Here is a 20138-nt window from a genome sequence, read left to right on the forward strand (position 1 = left end):
AGACTGACTTGGCACCAAATGAGACAGACTCTTTAGGTTGTTTAACTAACTGCACCAGAAGATCCTGAGCTGACTTCTTCTGGAGGTCCGAAGCTATCTCCTTCACTGTGGATGGGGAAAGAGGTGGCGACGGTCCAAGGGGGAGAGGAGAAGGGCTGACTTCTGGGTAGAATAATGCCCTTCGTAAGAAAGAAACACCGAAACTCTCTCTTCTTGAGGACTCCCAGAGAGGAATAGAGCAGCTAGTTCCTGAGAGCTGTCCCTGATGGCTTTGTCTGCACAAGACAGGACGCCAAGCCAGTCCGATGGCAAGTCTTCTACCAAGACACCGCAGTCCTCGATCTTCTTGGCAAGGGCTCCTATCATCCAGTCTAAAAAGCCAAAAACTTCAAACATTTTAAATATGTTCCCGACCAGATGACCAAGATTTGTTGACGAGAACAATCTTCATTGACGAGAAGGCTGATCAACGTGCTGAATAGATGAGACCAGAAAAGTCTCCCTGGGAGGAGGCACCGACTCCCAAGAAGGAGCTTCTCTGGTGGCGAAGAATAGGTGCCCCCTGCGGGAAAGTCGAGAGGGAGGAAAACATAAAATGGCCTTGCCTTGTTCTTTCTTCTCCAAGAGCCAAAGTCCGACTTCGTTCAAAGCCTTCCTTGAAGAGGAGGAAAGGACCATCTTGGGGAGCCTGGTACTATCATCTGGCTGGTTTCTCATCATGAAGGTCAAAGCAAGGGGAACCAGGGCTGCTGGACTAAAAACAGGAAAGCTCACCAGAAAGTACTTAAGAGCCGCATACACTCTGGGAGCAGGTTCATGGTCTAAGCCCTCATTGTCCGATGAGACCATGGATAGTGAAGGAGCCTTAGCAGTAGGAGGAGCTTTCTGAAGTAAGTCCAAAATTTCACTAAGTTGGCATTGAATGGGCTCCAATGTTGGATTATGCGATGCAGGCGTGGGAGGAACTGAAGCAGGCAGCTGAGGTCCGAAGACCCTCTTATAAAGAAAAAAGAGAAGCAACACCTGGAATGGCTATCAAGGGCAAAGGCAGAGGAAGGGGTGGATACCAATAGGAACTGTATTGTTGGGGGTTGACTTCGGTGACACCACAGGCAATGGAAGTGTTCTCCTTGGGGACAGCATTATTTTCAAATGGGCTGGGGTGGAAACGGTCTAATCACTCCCCCTCCTTTAAAGGGGTTCTTCCAAAAAACAGACCTCTCTCTGGAAGATTACGCGCAGAAAGGCCCTGTTACTGGAAGCCAAAGAGAAACATGAGTATATCTGCCAAAGGGACACATCTCTTCAGTGTCCCCATAAAGGATTCTCCTGAAAGAGGAGTGATCCTCGACCAATCAACATTCAACAAGCACACTGTTTGCCAAAAGTTTCGGAAAACTACCATTGCCCAAGTACATTCAGTCATTCCAAAAGGGACTTGGGCAGTTTCTATGGCTCTGAAAGATGCATATTGGCATGCCCCTGTCACTGTCCCCTTCTGCCCCTTACTAAGGTTCCAAATAGGGAAAGATACGTATCGGTTTAAAGTCATGCCCTTTGGGCTAAACATTGCCCCAAGAATTTTTTACAAAATTAGCAACGGTAGTCATTCGAGAACTCAAACAAGAGGGAATACAACTAACAGCCTACCTAGACGACTGGTTGATCTGGGGGCCCACAAGAAAAGAGTGCTTGAAAAAAACTAAGAGCTGTGGTCAACAGACTACAGTCAAAAAGTTTTATAATAAATTAGAAAAAAACCCGCCTCACGCCAGCAGATGCTTTCAGTGGCTGGGACTGTGTTGGGATGCTTTTTATGGCCTGTTGTCCAGCCCCCCCCCCAAAATCATACCTCAAACAGAATAAGGCAAGTCCTCAAAAGGTTCCCTGCACGGCCCAGAGTTTCCAGGCGGCAATTAGAACATATGATTGGCCTGTTGCAGTTTGCATCAGTAATAGATCCAATACTTGGATTGCAACTAAAATTGTGCACAAATTCTGGCTACCGCATGCAAGAAAAAAGATGTGAGACTGACCTCACCAACAGATTCAAAATTACTTCAGCCTTGGACCTGGAAGGAATCTCTGGTGAAACAGGTTACCCTGAATCCTCCATCTGTATGTGACAATACAGTACACACAGATGCCTCACTGACAGGTTGGGAGGACATTGGGAAGATTGTCAGGTGGCAGGGGGGTGGTCAGCTACTCTGAGGAATTGCCATATCAATTTCCTGAAGCTGATGGATGTCTTTTTCTCTCTCAAAAAACTCAAACCTCCAGAAGATAGACACATTTTGTGGGGTCTAGACAATGTGATTGCAGTGTCCTGCAACAAGATGTCGGGATCACGTTCACCTCCTCTCAACATGATAATGCTAGCCATCCTTCGAATGGTGCAAGCAAGGAAGTGGTAATTGTCTGCAATTCACCTCGCAGGGTCTCTCAGCATAACAGTAGACTCTCTACCAAGGAAAACAGCAGCCTCAACAGAGTGAATGTTGGACAACCACTCTTTTCAACCAATAGCCAACATGCTTCCACAACCAGAGATGGACCTGTTTACTACATACAAGAATCACAAACTTCCAGTATGTGTATCTCCGAACTTGGAGAGTCAAGCAACAGCAAGAGATGCCTTCCTACAAGACTGGAACAAATGGAGGACGATATATCTTTTTCCTCCATTTTCCCAGATTTCGAAGGTTCTGAGCAAACTTCTAACCTTCAAAGGAACAGCTAACCTTCAAAGGAACAGCTAACTTAATAGCCCTAAATTGGCCAAACAGGCATAGGTTCCTATTACTTCAACAATGGGCAAAGAAAAATCAATTCCACTACCGTCTAGTGTTCTATCCCAGACAGTAGGAGGGAAAGTCATCTAAGCCTCCTCCTTTCTGAGCCAGACCTTCACGTATGGATTTTTAAAATAATATCTACTGTGAAAATTACTCACCCAACAATGCTAGGTACCTAGCGCAAAAATTACAGACATCATCTGTTCGGCAATACCAGTATGTATGGAAGATATGGTTAGATACTGAGAGCCCAGTTGAGATTTCTATGGAAGCATTTTTAAATTTTCTTATATGCCTTTCTGAAGACACACGCCTTGCAGTTACAACAATCATGGCATACATGGCAGCATTAATGGAACCCTTGCTTTATGGATTCGGGATTGCCTCTAGTATAGAAGTTGCCACTCCCCTTCTGTGGTCTTTTGCTTTACAAAGACCCACTCCCGAAAGGCTTCCAATTACTTGGTCCCTGAACAAGGTGCTTAGACTTCTATCAACCACAACGTACATGCTAAAAAGGTGATCTCCTTGATTGCATTAGCATCAGAAACTCATATTAGTGAATTGGGCCCTCTCTTAGTGGGGGACGATACATCATGCAAACAGCTGACCATCAATTATTATTGTCCCCAAGCCCAACATTCCTGGCCAAGAATGAGGATCCTTTAAGATGGAAATCTATTCCGATATGAAAACTCAATTTAGCAGACAAGACATTGTGCCCTGTTCAAGCACTTAAGGTTTACCTGGAAGTCACGGCAAACATCCCAGAGGGTCCAGTTATCCTATACCCTAGCAAAAACTAACCACTCTCCCTACAAGGGCTGAGAATGAGTGTGCTGTCTCTCATTAAAAAGGCAAATCCACACTCCTTCCCTAGGTCACACGACATTAGTCAAGTAAGTACGTCATTGGCCTTCTTCAGAAATGTCTCTTTCAAAGAAGTCTCCAAGTGTTCAGGATGGTCATCAACTACAGTGAGTATCAGTAGGTGGCATGGTTAGTCCTAACCCCTAGATGCTGCAGCAGAAAACCAGGGGTCTTACAGACGGTGAGTAAGATAACCATTGATGGGATAGGGTCAACAGTACTGCAATCAAACCCAGCATGCTTGAGTAAGCCACTGTAGAACTACATCCTAAAACACAAGTTCATGTATAGTTTCTTGTTCTTTGGTACCAAAACCTGAAGAGTATTTGGAATAAAGAATGGGGCTTGAAATTTGTGGCTTGAACTCGGACTAGAAATGTTTTTCCTTTGGGATGTTGGGATTAAAAAATGAGAGCTTAAGCCTTTTTTGTTACCTGTCAATTTCTTTGTAAAGCTTCTTGACGACGAAACAAGCGACTACTTTATCAAAAAACGGGTTTTGGTGTAGGAAAAAATTTGGGCAAGGGATCATCCTGCACTGACCAACAAAAAGTAATGCTTCTTGGTCTCCTCGTCGGGGCTGACACTACGGCAGATTGCGCATGAGCATTAATCACTTCCTCTTCTAAGTAGGTTTTGATGATGGAAGAACCTGGGTATACAGCCTTGCTGTAAGATTTGGTAAAGTACCCCCTTACCTTTTAGACCATTTTATACTCCATCAAGTGTTACAGTGATTATCACAATGACACAATACCCAGGCACATGACCAGCTATAAGAGAATTCTTTGACATTAGTTTGGTCACCCATGGAGCTCTGGTAGACCATTGGAGGGTAACTCCTTGAGGACTTAACAGCAACTACCAAAAATGTTTTCCCTACATCAAACCCTGTTTTTTTGTCTAAAATTTCCCCCCATAGGTTAACCATTAGTGGACGGATTGAGCTTGAGTGTGAAGTAAAACAGGTTAGGGGAGGTGGACAGATTGAGCTTGAGTGTGAAGCAGAATTACGCACCACTGTTATGGTAATAATGATTCAAAACATTCAAAACAAAGGTGCCAATACTTCTATATGCTATAAATTCACTAATGGCAACTTGTATACAGATGTGAGAGTTAGGCCAGTATCAGTAATGCTTGTGACTTCAAGGGGGAAGATACTGGATCTCTCTCTCTCACATGAGTCTTTGTGTAAATTTGCTTGTAAATATACGAAGGGGTTGCTGTTGTTTTTGTTTTTATCTTTTACGATAGTATGTCGGTTGTAAATGTAATTTTACAAAGAAAATTGCAAAGAAATATTAGAAAAGGCATGTAAAAATAAAAGAAAATTACCGAATCTTCCTTTTCGTAAACTTACGTGAATATTTTACAACAAATATGCAAAAAATTTGTTATGCTTTTATTTCTTATCTGTTTTGATATTGTGTAAGCAGTAATAATAATTTTACAAAATCCAAAAAAACTATTTATTATAAAAAACATATATAAGTCGGTAAAATTTATGATTGTCTTGTAAATGAGGCCCCACAAGGGGTTGTAAATAGTCATTTTCAACTTCTCGTGGAAGGTAGGGAAAATCTTTTAGAATTTTTTTATTTATACAGTGTGAATGTACGTGTCATTCTCTTTCCATTGATGTGATTTTTTTTTTATTTTGCTGACCTCAAAGTTTCACTGGTCTGGGGTGCTGCACATTGATAAATTATGCCGTCCCTTAAGGGTTAACTAAAAGAGGAATGCATCTACAGTGTTTTCTTTGTATTAAAGAAAATTGACACCATGCTCCCTGCATTTTCATAAAAGCTGATCCTTAATTATTTCACTGGACATAACCATAATACCAAAATGAAGTTGCTTAAAATAACAAACACTATCTCTTAAAAAGAGGCAATTCTACTGAGTAAAGAATTTACAATAAAGTTTCTGCAGAGTAAAAAAGTTACTCAATAAAACTTATGATAAACAGTTAAGGGGGTCCTGATGCAATAAGGCCTAATTATAAAGTAAATGACTGTTTCTACCTTATGACTGAAGGGATTTGCTTCAAATTTTTACCACTTACTCAACAACTAACGATGAAAAATCTCTCACAGGGAAATTTAGAAATTCAACATCTAAGTCCATTTGTTTTGCAGTTAAAAAAAATCATGATGTCACTTTTCAAAATTAATATGTAAAATTAAAAGTTGCACAGAAAAGTAATTTTCCCAAGGACAAAATAAAGATATATAATTATACTACACTGTGTAAAAGTTTCATTGAATTTGGTTCAGTCTTCTTGGAGAAATAAGCATTTAGTTTTGAAAAAAAGTAAGTTTTGAGAAAACAGCAAAAGAAAAATATTTTTGGACTTTTAAAAATCCAGAGAGAATCTGGACATCTAGAGCAAGTTATCCCTGTATCATTATAACCCGTTTTCTCTGACATGTCCCATAGAGAGAATGGGATATTTTAGTGGGTGACAATTATTTTTGAATAAATTTTTTCACATTTGATTTTTATGCTTTTTTTATAATTTGTTGTTCACAGTGCCATACAAGTAATGAACAAAATTGTCCATGAACCAACCTAAACATTTTTTTAGCAATAACGTTTCAAGATATTTTTATTTACAAGTAAAACAGTCCAAAACAGTGAATAACCAAAACAGTGAATAACTCAAACTTGATCCTATCTAGGATCATTCATAGACTCTTTCATGTTTTTTACAATTTGTCATTCAGTGCCATGCATGCGATGAACAAAATTATACATGAACCAATCTGAACATTTTTTTTAGCAATAATGTTTCTAGATATGTTTATTTACGCATAAAACAGTCCAAAACAGTGTACTATATAACTCACTTGATCCTATCCTGGATTATTCATACAGATGTTTTTTTACAAGTCTTTTTTACAATTTGTGGTTCACAGTGTCATACAGCAATGAACAAAACTGTCAATAAACCAACCTAAAAAATATTTTTTTTAGAATTATTGCTTCAAAATATTTATCTAAGAGTTTAGACCTAAAACAGTTGAAACCTGTTAATAACTAAAACTCGACAATTCCTTGAATTCAGCAGTCAGCCTTATTCTAGGTCTACTGAAGTATCTGTTGACAGTTACTTCTTTTATTTTGTTATAGCAAATCACTCTGGTTAAATGCCTAAACTTTGTTTGTATTGATCTACATTGCAAATAAGTAATGAGTGTCACTAATAAAGGCATGAATATTAAATTAGCATAACAGGAAAAGGTGTCAATGAAATGATTGCTTCAAATGCATAAATACATACCTGTTTCTGTATAATGGACTGAATAAGCTTTTATTTCATCAACAGGTGTCACTGGATCCCACTCAAGAAGAACAGAGGTAGAAGACAGAACCTTATAGCGAAGATTCTTGGGTGGGTCAGGGTTGTTCTTGGACGACTTTATTAGCATTGGGGCCCAACTTGAGCTATATCAAAAAGAAATTTATATATGCAACCATACAGAGTCATGATGTGACTAACTATCTGAAGTCTAAATATATCAAATACTGTACAGATATATCATTCTGACATATATCATCAATATTTCATTCTGTTCTCTTTCATTTCATCTCGTTCAATATTTCTACATGCTGCCTGAATATCTAGAGCTCAAAACTTACGCATATCCTGCATCGTTGATAGCGAGGCACTGATACATTCCCGTGTCAGATGTAATAGAACTTGTGAGCACGAGTTGATTCGAGGGCCCCTCTATTATACGTCCCTTAAATTCAATAGGCAGGCCATTTTTGTACCATATGACACGGGGAACAGGATGACCCGTTACTGAGCAGTTGAGGCGGACTGTCTTAGCTAGAAGAGGGTGTGAAGGCTTGGGAGGATCTAGAATTTCAGGTGGCACCATAACATCTAGTGTTAATTCCTGTAAAATAGAAAAAATATTTCAGTAACTAACAGTTCTTAAATTATTTATTATAGAGTAGTGGTTAAATGCAACCAGTGAGTGGCATCTAGAGACTCTCATACAACTCATCAGTTGGAGCTGTTCTTAAATGAGAACTGAAAATGGAAGCAAGGTAAAATTAAGATGTTGGATTAACTAGGTGGGAGGAGACCAAGGGGGCAGGATGAAAAATAAAAGGCAGAAGGCAATTAACCTGGAAGCTGAAAGATCCTGCAAAGAACCCAAAGTACCATCTACAGAGTGACAAGCAAAGTGATATTTTTCAATAAACTATACTTAGTTAAACCCTCAAGCATGCAAACCATAAAGATTCATATCAAATAAAGATCCAGAAGCAGTTTTATTTCTTAGAAACCAGAGATGACTAATACAAATGAGCTTAAGATAAGAAAAACTAATTATGAAGACAAACTTCGGTAAAATATTTAGTACAAATTTAGTAATATATCTTTTATCAAAAATTTTAAGCATTAAGGTTAACCTAAAGAAATAGAGGAAAAGAAGGGCTAAAAAGAAGTTAACAATAATTCTCTCTCTCAAGATAGTTTAAAATGAAATTGTACAGAATCCTTGAACAGAGATCTGGCATGTACTCATGTGTGGAGTAGGCTTTGGAGCATGAAACTTAACCTTTCTAAAACTCAAAGTATGATAATTAGTTGATTCAGAACACTATTACCCTTGCATATTTATTTACATTTAAATGGTATGGTTTTAAAGGCCAGTGACTCTTTTACAATTTAAGTGTAACTTCTGATAATAAACTGATTTTTGAGAAGCATATACATAATATTGCTTCCTCTGTGTCTCAAAAAGTTGGTGTCTTGTGGAAATGCTGTAGAATGTTTCAGGATGAAGCTACAGTCCAACCTCTTTAATCCAGCATTTCGTGGTCCAGCACTTTATTAATTAAAAATGCCATAAGTTCGTTATGCGGCTATGAAGGCAGTGCATCAAGTTTTTTGGTTTTTGGGTTTTTTTATTTCGGAAGTGAAGCTTGCTCTATAAATACACTAGCACAGTTCATCTCTAACAAAAATATTCTGCAAAACTCAAAAATATACAGTACCAAAATGAACAAAAATTTGTGTATACAGTACTGTTTACTCATGTATCATCTGATCTTGTGTACCATGCAATCCTTAAAATATTGTCCCAAACCTTGATTTCATCATAAATGTTGTGTATAGTACGAGATTCATTTTCGGTAGATCACAAAAGGCTATGCTTAACGTGTGAGTTTGTTTTTGGTCGACTGATAACACTTGACTAGGCTTTCTAAGCCTGTCCCAGTTTTTGTAAATACCACTGATACATATTACAGTATATATATATATATATATATATATATATATATATATATATATATATATATATATATATATATATATATATATATATATATATATATATATATATATATATATATATATATATATATATATATATATATATATATACTGCAAACACATACACACAAAGGCTACATACATCATATATATGTATACAGAGGATACATGCATGTGCACACACACACATACAGGTGTATATACAGGCAGTCACCGGCTATTGGTGGGTTCAGTCATTGGCGATCCGGTTTTACGGTGTTTGTCTAGCGACGAAAATCAGTGATTTTCGGCGTTGATTTCCACTTCTCAGCACCAATAACTGGGTATTGGCACTGATACATACCTAACAAAGGCGCCAATAAGCATGACAATGGCCGATTTTCACTTATCGTTATGGTGTTTGGGACAGAACCCCCGCCAATAACCGGGGACTGCCTGTATGTATGTGTGTGTGCGCGTGTATATTATATATATCTCTCTCAACTCATATCACACATTATTTGAGACTTGCAGATATATATTTCATTACCAAGAAATTTGGTTCGGTAACGAATGCAACGCTTACGTTCCATTACGCTTCTTGGTAAAGAAGAGGTTAAAGAGGAAACTCAAAGAAATTACTTAGCCTCATCTGTGGTGGACCAAATTGGCATTTTCTATTTTTGGGTTAGACTCAGTTTCCATCCTAGCACTACTAACCCTTAAACGCCTACTGGACGTATCATACGTCGACTAAAATTGTCTGTTGGGTGCCAAGTGGACGTACTGTACGTCGACTACAAAAAATTTCAACCTTCGGCAACTCTGACTTGACCGAAATGGTCAAAAAATGCAATTGTAAGCTAAAACTCTTACATTCTAGTAATATTCAATCATGTACCTTCATTTTGCAACAAATTGGAAGTCTCTAGAACAATATTTCGATTTATGGTGAATTTTTGAAAAAAAAAAACTTTTTTCTTACGCCCGCGCGGTAACTCGGCCGTAAATTTCAGAAATTCTTTCGTCATTTTGTCGTACTTTTTGCACTGTTCTATATTAGCCGTTACATAAAGTTTTATATATGAAAATGTGCGCAATTTCATGTACAACAGAAAATAACTCATGGTTGTAACTTTTATCAGTTTTGAAATATTTTCATATAAATAACGATAACTGCCAAAATTTAAACCTTCGGTCAACTTTGACTCGACCGAAATGGTCAAAAAACGCAATTGTAATCTAAAACTCTTACATTCTAGTAATATTCAATCATTTACCTTCATTTTGCAACAATTGGAAGTCTCTAGCACAATATTTCGATTTATGGTGAATTTTTGAAAAAAACTTTTTTCTTACGCCCGTCGCGGTAACTCGGCCGAAAATTTCAGAAATTCTTTCGTCACGTTGTCGTAATGTTTGCACTGTTTTATATTAGTCGTTACATAAAGTTTTATATATGGAAATATGCGCAATTTCATGTAGAATACAACAGAAAATAACTCATGGTTGTAGCTTTTATCAGTTTTGAAATATTTTCATATAAATCACGATAACTGCCAAAATTTCAAGCTTCGGTCAACTTTAACTCTACCGAAATGGTCAAAAAACGCAATTATAAGCTAAAACTCTTACATTCTAGTAATATTCAATCATGTAACTTCATTTTGCAACAACCTGGAAGTCTAGCACAATATTTCGATTTATGGTGAATTTCTGAAAAAAAAAAAAAAAATCTCAGAAATTTTTCGTCATGTTGTCGTAATGTTCGCATCGTTTACATTAGTCGTTACATAAACATCTCAGAAATTCTTTCAATTTCATTAGAATACAACAGAAGATAGCTCATGGTTGTAGCTTTTATCAGTTTTGAAATATTTTCACATAAATCATGATAACTGCCAAAATTTCAACCTTCGGTCAACTTTAACTCGACCGAAATGGTAAAAACGCAATTGTAAGCTAAAACACTTACAGTCTAGTAATATTCAATCAATTAGCTTCATTTCTCAACAAACGGGAAGTCTCTAGCACAATATTTCGATTTATGGTGAATTTTGAAAAAAAAAAAAAAAAAAAAAAAAAAAAAAAAATTTTTTTACGTCCAGAGCGTTTTTAATTCATGCATCATTTTGTGATAATATTTTCTCTGTGTTGCTTTGATCGTTTTACAATTTGTTATATACCAAAATCATCGCAATTTAGTGTACAATACAACTAAAAAAATTAACTCATTAGCTTTTAACCGTTGAGCTTACAGCGATTTGTATACAATTATATGAGTTTTTTTTCGCTGTCATATATTCCAATATTTATATATGATAATGATATTTTTTTAATTTCTGATGGTTGCATACTAAACTTCAGGCAATGACAAAAAAAAAGGAGCCAAAATGAACTCTTAATCTTAAAAACTAAGCGTGCTGTGATTTTTTGAAAAAACTTTTTCCGCTTCGGCGCTAACTCACCGAACGCCGCCGGCATACAGGAGACGTTTTTGTAAATAGAGGCTCGGCGTTTAAGGGCTAACAGATGATGTTAGATTGGTTACTGACTCTAAAGAAAGGGCTGAACTGCTTCATCGAGCTTTTGAAGCTATGCAATCAACCAAGGATGTCCTTCCCTGTGTTCTTTGTCATCCTGAACCTATTCTTACAAAATCTGAATTTTGCTCTAGAGATGCTAAAAAAAATTCTTGATATCTGGGGGAGGAGATCCTGATAGCTTGTTTTTTAAAAAGGTTTCTAGTGTTTGAGCGCAGCTGAGCAATATAGTGCACATTCCAAAGAGTGGCCTATCTGCAGACTGCTGTAACTACAGGCCAATTTCTATTCTCCATGTGCTCTCCAAGAATGTGAAATCAAAAGAATTGTTAGCTAATAGTCAGTATGCATATAGGAAGCAGTGAGGTACCTGCAGTGATCTTTCTGATTTGACATGCCATTTGCAACAGAACCTTTGAGTGTAAAGTAGTTCAATAGATTTTAGTGCTGCTTTTGATTAAGTAAATCATAAGGCCCTTATTCTTAAACTTCAGAATATTAGAGTGGGTGGGTATGTTTTAGGATTACTGCAAGATTTCCTTACAGGTAGGCAGCAGCAAGTTGCTATTGATGGGATCTTTACCAAACCAAGACCTATCTTGTCCGGTGTTCCACAAGGTTATTGGTCCATTGTTATTTTTAGTGTTTTTAGTGTTTACAAGTGATATGGTTGTTGGGCTGGGTTGCTGCTGAAGATGCAACACTTGTGGGTGTTCAAAGCCTCAATTTATGAGAAATGAATCTGCCCTTTGGGACATGGAGCAGATTAGTGAATGGTGTAGTCTGTGGGGTATGAGGCTGAACTCCAGTAAAACTAAAACACTACTGATCTGTAGATCTAATACATTTTTTCCACCCCATCCTCCCCACTGAGTGAGTCTTTGAGTAAAACATATGAAACATATAATGAAAGTGTCAGCAAACGCCACATGGAAGGAAGGTATACGTAAGGCCTCATACATTTATAATGATTTAATAAATGGAACCTGTTTTAGGTCGTTTGTCCTTCCTTTACTAAAATACTGTTCTCCAATGTGGATATCCCTTTCTGCCAGAGGTATATCTCTTTCAAATAAAATGTTTCATGGTGGTAGGTTTCTGTTTCTACTAGCAGTTATGACTTGAACCATCAACGGATGGTCTCGTTTGTCAATTTTTCATAGATGATGAAAACTTCATTGCATTGCACACCAGAGGTACAACTCCTTAGCTGGTGACAAATGGTACCCACATGACAGAGCAGAACATTCTCACTGCTGGCAGCTGCTAACAAGTCAATCAATTCTGGCTACCACACATCTAATTTTTCATATCCCAAAGTCCAGACCAACCAAACAGATAACCAGTCTCTGGTGTATGGTCTCTTTTTGCCTACTTGATCCCCTCAATGGAAATGATGGCATAAGGAGAGCAGGAACCATTCTGCAGTGCTTTAACCAAAGAAAGTCTGGTGTTAATGTCACAAAATATAGAACTGGAAGCCTTGTTACATGAGGAAGAGTGGTGGCCTGCCTTGAGGCATCTATAACAAAGGTTAAACTTGAGGGCCCAATTCTTCTTGGCTTTGTGGGTAGCACATGCAGTATAAACCCTGCCACTGTCCTTTTGACAAAGAAATTACTGGAGAGGAATACAAACAGGTTTCCTTTAACTGTGGACAAGCTTGGAGAGGATAAAAATATGGGGGAGTTATTGGAGTGACTGAGGTTCAACAAGCATGGTGGTTACAAAAGCTGTGACCTCCAAAAAATTAACTTGTTACTTAAAAAAATTAAAAGGGAGTGAAGAGAAATTCATCTTATCATATAAATAAATTCAAGGTTCATGAATAAAAGACTACATCCTCAGAAAACTAAGACTAAGTTAAATGAACTCATTTTTCTACCAACAAGCAGGAGAAACAGTTACAAACCAACAATATTGTGCCACAATTCTTGGGTACTAGGGTAACATTTGCCCATAAATGAAAAAAAAATCAAAATTTGTGCACTAATATTGATCATTTGGACATTTACCTTCTGTAAAGTTACTTTACACCTTCATGCTGATAAGTGTGAGCAGCATTCAACATAAACAAAAGAATAATGCTTGGCTGATCCGGATGGACTGTCTATGATTACTTGTTTCCCACCAGGTGGTGTCAGAATGTTTATGGTCTTGTCAGAATTCTTCCTGACCACCCACTAAGATGTAGGGAGGCTGGGTGGGTTTCCACTTATACAGTAGGTAAGCATCCAAATAATCAATTTTATTATGAACATTTTTATTTGGGGAGAATCTTACCTATGGTTAAAAGTTAGCTGACTACCACACTAAAAGAGGGTGGTGGGTTAATGCAGGCATAGAAACATCTGCTCAGCCAAGTGTACTAGAAGCTTTTTTAAAAGGGAATAAAAGCATCTAATCATTCTTACCTGCTCTATGATCCTTCCTAGTATGTACTGCCACCAGATGGTGGATCCACAGCAAGGTGTAAGATCCTCGCAGTGAGACTTGTCAGAGGATCCTTACAGGAACAAAGGACTCCATCTTGTAGAGTACTAGTGACTCCTGTACCAAAGTCAAAAGCCCAACACCAACAGTCCAAAACTAAAGACAACAACCACCTTCAGATATGAAAGTATGCTCCTATACACCAATGTGTACCTTCATGCCCCACAAACTCAACACCGAGATTTCCTAACAATCTGACATTCAGAAAGAAGGGAAGATTACTCTCGTATTTGGTTCAGGGAAAAAGTGTCTCCACCATCATGACTAGACTAAGGGCTTTACAATTCCTTTGAGATGTGCTGACAACCTCCTCTAGAAATATGATTTTATGGAAATTAAAAGGCATGCTTATGGCATAGATGCTGTGAAGCTTTACTTTCAAAAACAATGAAAAATCAGGAATCAACTGTGTTTGTCCTGACTTAATTTAGCAACACAGATAAAAAGGATATAGTATTCTTGGACATACAGAGTTCTTGGCCTCAAAATATCACAGAATAAATTCTTAACTCCTTTTACTGGTGTAAGTCTGTTGAAGTAAATCCTTAGACTCTAACTGGACATCACAGAGCTTCATTTAATTGCCTCGTAAAGCAGTTAAATTAGGCACCATCACAAACCCTGGAAGGTCTTTGCTTCGGTATCGTTTTCAGCCCACACAATTAAAGAAAAGAGACAGATGTCCCTTGAACAAAGCCCACATTACAAAAAAAGGGCTTAAATCTTACTACTGTAATACACTTTGCCAAAGTAAAACCTTGACTTAAAACGGTCTTCAGAGTTAAGTTCTTTAAGGAGGCTTTATTCAAAGGGCCAAACTGAAGTAACAGCAATAACTTAATGACTACGTCCACATTCCATCCTAAACAATGATAGAAAGATTTCAGGGCTTCCAGCTCATAAGATTGGAAAACTTCTTTCAAATCTAAGTCATGAGCCATACCCAAGTCAGTGTGTTGCAAAACTGGAGATAACATAGAGCATTATCCTTTAATCACTGTAATGGAAAGTTGCCTCACATACCTGGGATAATGAAAGAACTTAATCAGGTTATCTTGAGAGATATGGGCACTGGATATCCCCAAGGCACAAAGATCAATAAACTTCTTGACTTAAGGATCGATTCTCTAGCCATTCTCGAATAGCTCTAGCTCGTAAGTGATGGCTGGCGAGCCTCTAGCTTGTAAAAGATGGTTGACAGTCTCCACATGGCCAGATGAGGTATTTGGAGATTCTGATGAAATCTTCTCAAAAGATCAAAAGAGACTGTCTGAGATCTTTCCTGATTGGCAGAAGGTGAGGAATGTCTGCCACCAAGTGAGGTAACTTGGGAAATCATTCCCTTTGAGGCCACCAATGAGCTACCAATGTCATCCTTGCATTCTCTGACTTTCACAACTTGTTTACTTTCCTCAAAGCTGCAAATGGAGGTAAAGCGTAAAAATCCAGATTTGACCACTCTCATAAGAAAAGTAGTGACTGCCTATGCATGAGGATCCTTGCATGGAGAGCAGTAAACTGGGAGTTTTGCATTTTGGGCATTCGTGAACAGATTGATGTTCAGGGCTCCCCAAAAGTTCCACAACTTCTGACAGTCTTGCAGATGAAGAGACAAGTCTGATGTAAGAACTTGCCCTTTCTTACTGAGTTGGTCTGTGATAACAATGTTTCTCTCAGAAACAAATTAAGTTAGAAAAATTATGTTCCTGGACTATGTCCAAAAGATAAGTTTCTCCACTAGCCTGAACAAGTCTCTTGATTTTGTGCCTCCTTACATAAGGGAGTTATAACTATCTGAGCAGACTGCAATTGTTTTGTCTCTGACTAGATGTTCTGCTGACCCTTCCAAACCCCCAAAGGCTCCAGGTCTTTCTTATGAACTTTGCTCTCCCCTACATCCTAATTCCTGGACATTTTGATGTCCCCCAGAATGGCTCCCCAACCTGATCCTGACACACCTGAGGACAATATGAGGTCTGGGCACTTGAGGTCTAGAGGCAGACCTATCAGAAGCAGTCTTAGCAGATCTCCCCACAAATGAAGAGAACCTAGAAGATCTGAGGGACTACCACTGGAGTTGAGTCTGGAGGATGAGACCTGTCCAAAGAGCCCATGAGGTAAAATTGGTCTTATTCTCATATAGGCCCTGTTGACAAACAACTCATAAAAGAGGCCACATGGCCCTAAAGAGACAGCCACTTCTTGACTAAAGGCTTTTCTAAACGTCAAAATTCTCTCCTCATTGATGGAAAATTGTCTACTTGTCACTCTGTTAGGAAAACCTGAAAAGAAAGAAAGCTGATCTTCCAGAGCTAAATGATTGACAGGGTCAGAAGAGGCACAGACTTGTCAACATTGATCAATACCCAGCACTGAGGCCAAATGCAGAAGACAATCCTGATGTGAGTTGGCAAGAACTAACCAGTCGTCCAAGTATAGGAAAGTCTGCATTACTAGCAGATGACTCCATCCCACTAACAGTGCAGGATACAGACAAATAACTGTAGTACCCAGCTCAGACCAAAACACAGAGCTTTGAACCAGAAGACCTTCCTTTTCAAGACAAAGCATAGATATTTCCTTGACAGAGGATAATCAGGACATGGAAGTACACATTCAGCATTTCAACATAAATCATCCAGTTGCCCTCCCGGATGGCTCTCAGGACTGAGCTGGATGACTCCATTGAAAGAGCCAAACAAATGAACTTGTTGAGACTGGAAATGTTCAATACTAGTCTTGAGTCCTGGAGGCCTTCAGAAAAAGATAAAGGCTATTGTAAAACCCCTGTGACTTATCCAAAAATAGCCTGATCGCCTCCTTGCATAAAAATTGTCTGGCCTCCCCCTACAAAACTTGGAACTTCTCTGCGTGATGAAGTTATGTGGGAAGGATATCAGGGATACCAACAGGGATGGAAATGTAACAAAAAGTATGGCATGTCCCCCCTCTGAGAACCTTTGCCACCAAAGGTTCTTCTCCAAAGCTCTGACACACACTCCAAAAACTCTTAAGACAGCCCTGATGCCTTGAGGACTCAAAACATCTCTTACTGTTGCCTTTGCAATTCTTTCCCTTAGAACATGAGCCTTGATTACCTCTAAAGGGTTTACTGGAAGTGAAGAACTCAAGGGCAATTTGGATTGTTATTTTGCACAGAATTTTGGTGTGGGACCAACTGCAGGCACATGACACTTGAAAGAAGACTTCAAAGATTGTACTATGAATTCTCTATTCTTCTGATTCAACTTTGGCAATGGTCTTAAACACTTCAGGGTTAAGGATACAATGATGAGGCGCATCACAAACAGCTACTTCAGCTGAGGTTGGGCTACTTTACAAGATAAATATGAACACAATTATTCCTAGTTTCTTTAAAACTGAGATGGTAAAAACATGACACAATTTGGATAAGGTTCTAGAAATTATTTAGCAAAACCAACACTTAACTGCACCCTCAAAATCATTCTCTACCCTCTTGCAAAAATTTCAGCCTTTCATTTCAATTCACTTTAAGATGGGGACATTTCATACTACGCATACTGTATGAAGATTTCAAAAGAAAAGAAGGAATCATAATTCGGAGCAAGTTCTGAATGATCAGTCAAGTTATCTAAAGAGTTCTTACCTGAAAAATGCTTTCATCTTTCTTGGTGGTAGGGTTTTCAGACTTAGCAGTACAAACATATAGCCCAGCACTAGTATTGTATACATTAGAAATAAGCAGTGTTCCTTGTCCTAAAATTGTGATGCCGTTCATGCCATTCTTCAAGTCTTCCCATCCATCACCCTCATTTATGTTCACTGTAAGTTAAATTCAAAGAATTAGTTTCATCTATAAAGGTTAAAGTTTGGCAATGAATCTCACAAACACAGCAACATCCCTGTCAAAAACAAAATCTGCTATTGGTAAACATACCTTTTCGTTGCCAAGAAATAGTGGGCAATGGCACACCAGTTGCCATGCATTCCAAGACTGCATCGCCTCCTTGTATAACTTGAATGGGGACTTTTGGGGAGAGAAAAGAGGGGGGTTTGTAGGTTTCTCCCTCTCCCTGAGCAACAACTGTTACTGAAATACCATTGCTCCGCCGATCTTTTCCTGCTAGTGAATTGGTGGCTCTGCACCTGCAAGTTATAAAAAATACTCTTCAAGTCTTTTTTGAAATTATTCTGTTATGGCAGATTTACACTGAATGAGATACCACTCAACTAAACACTTGCATAATTCTACAAATAAAACAATATTCATACTATATGCAAAAAGAGATATGTACTGTATAAAAACATTTCTTACTATATCCTATAACTTAAAAACAAATGTTCTCTATAGAACTAAAACACATAATCCACAACAAAAGAAGAAACCATTTCTGGAAACAATCACAAGAAATAAGCACCTGTATGTAACAATGATTTAATAACGGCACACCTGCAAGATGTGATCATACTGATAAGTGACATAAGCACACCAAAATTCCCTTGCATATTGAATTTTTTTTGGTTAAATGATTATGTAATACATACATACATATATTGGATATTGAAAATGAACTCAGTGAGGGATGGTATCTAAAAATTGTAAATATTACACAATATCCATCACTGACTTCACTTTTACTTTCCCTACTTTTGTACTTTTGCAATTTCTGAAAAAAACTGGCAGGTCTACATGCATGTTTTGGTTATTTATGTTACTGTTTTTCCTTTGAACAATTAAAACTGTTAAGCTGCTTCTTGCATATAGTATACTAACTGTTAAGCTGCTTCTTGCATATAGTATGCTAATATATATATATATATATATATATATATATATATATATATATATATATATATATAGTATACTAATATATATATATATATATATATATATATATATATATATATATATATATATATATATATATATATATATATATATATATATATATATATATATATATTTAGTAGTACATCTTCCCAAGTGAGGATTTTGGATTAGGCTCTAGGCTACATCATGCATTCAGATACTCCTTTCAACTTCTGACTTTTTTCAAATTTCATTCATTAATTTGGAATTTTATGAACGAAAACCGTTAGTCAATAGTTTTTTCTATACAGTATACTGTACGCTGATCATTTTTGTTTTTGGAGTAGAATGGAAATTTAATTTTTATTCTAACTTCTCAGATTATGATATGACAATTTTGACTCGCAGTCCCCTTATATGTTTAATTTGCAGCTTAGTTTCACAAGTGTTCTTGTTTATTGTTAAAAAACTGGAAACATTTTACATGAATCTATTACAGAAATTTCTCCAGTTATCTTTAATACAGTCAGACACCCAATATTCGCAGGGGGTGCGTACCACTATCGCCCCGTGAATAGCTCAAACCCACGAATATTTTAAACCCCTCTAAAAATGCTTATAACTGCTTGTTTCAACAGTTCAAAACACCAAAAAACCTCTAAAAATGCTTATACCTGAATATTTTAATAGTTTTATCACAAAAAGTGCATTTAGTCATGAAAATATGAAAATACAGTAATCTGTGAATATTTCTCTAAGAAAAATACCACGAATAGGTGAATTTTCCTCGAATAATGTGTATATACTGTATGTTCCACAGAGAAATCCGCGAATAGGTGAAACCGCAAATCCGGAATCGCGAATAGGCAGGGGTCCACAGAATTGGGGAATTTTGTTATAGAGGAAAGTAAAATGTGTATAGGCAGACCTAATATTATTATGTACTGCATTATTCTACCAGACAGTCATGTGGCAAATTTAAATAAGGCATAAAGTTTGCCTCCTCAGTGGATGTAGCAAATACTTTCCAGTAGTGTTATTGATATTAAAGTAATAGTTTTCAATGATAAATTAATTACCCATGCAATAACATTAGTTGTAACTCACAAATTATTACAATAGTTAACTATAACTTGAAGTATAGTATCATCCAATCATATGGGTGGTACTTTAACACTGATCTGTTAACCCAAGAGATGCTAGGGGGAAGCCACTTAAGGACGACAGCAATATTATGCATTTGCAACCTCAGTAATGGAACCAGTATTTTCTTGTTCATTTTTAAACTTATCACCTAATGTTATACATGGTTGTAATGGCCTTGTGTTGCAAATTAATAATAAAAAATAACATATAAGATAGTT

General features: G+C 37.4%; 1 protein-coding gene across 4 annotated transcripts in view; it reads right to left on the bottom strand.

The window, feature by feature from the left end:
* Positions 1-20138, bottom strand: part of LOC136854671 (protogenin B-like) — a 507887-nt gene that overhangs the window by 114614 nt on the left and 373135 nt on the right. For all 4 annotated transcript variants that reach the window (XM_067131267.1, XM_067131266.1, XM_067131269.1 and 1 more), the window contains 4 exons: positions 17902-18110; positions 17611-17786; positions 7314-7576; positions 6955-7118 (listed from right to left, as the gene is read on the bottom strand). In XM_067131267.1, coding sequence (XP_066987368.1) covers positions 6955-7118; positions 7314-7576; positions 17611-17786; positions 17902-18110 — 812 coding nt within the window. The remainder of the gene's footprint in view (positions 1-6954; positions 7119-7313; positions 7577-17610; positions 17787-17901; positions 18111-20138) is intronic.

This window comes from Macrobrachium rosenbergii, chromosome 29, assembly GCF_040412425.1.
Source record: "Macrobrachium rosenbergii isolate ZJJX-2024 chromosome 29, ASM4041242v1, whole genome shotgun sequence".
Classification (NCBI taxonomy): Eukaryota; Metazoa; Arthropoda; class Malacostraca; order Decapoda; family Palaemonidae; genus Macrobrachium; species Macrobrachium rosenbergii.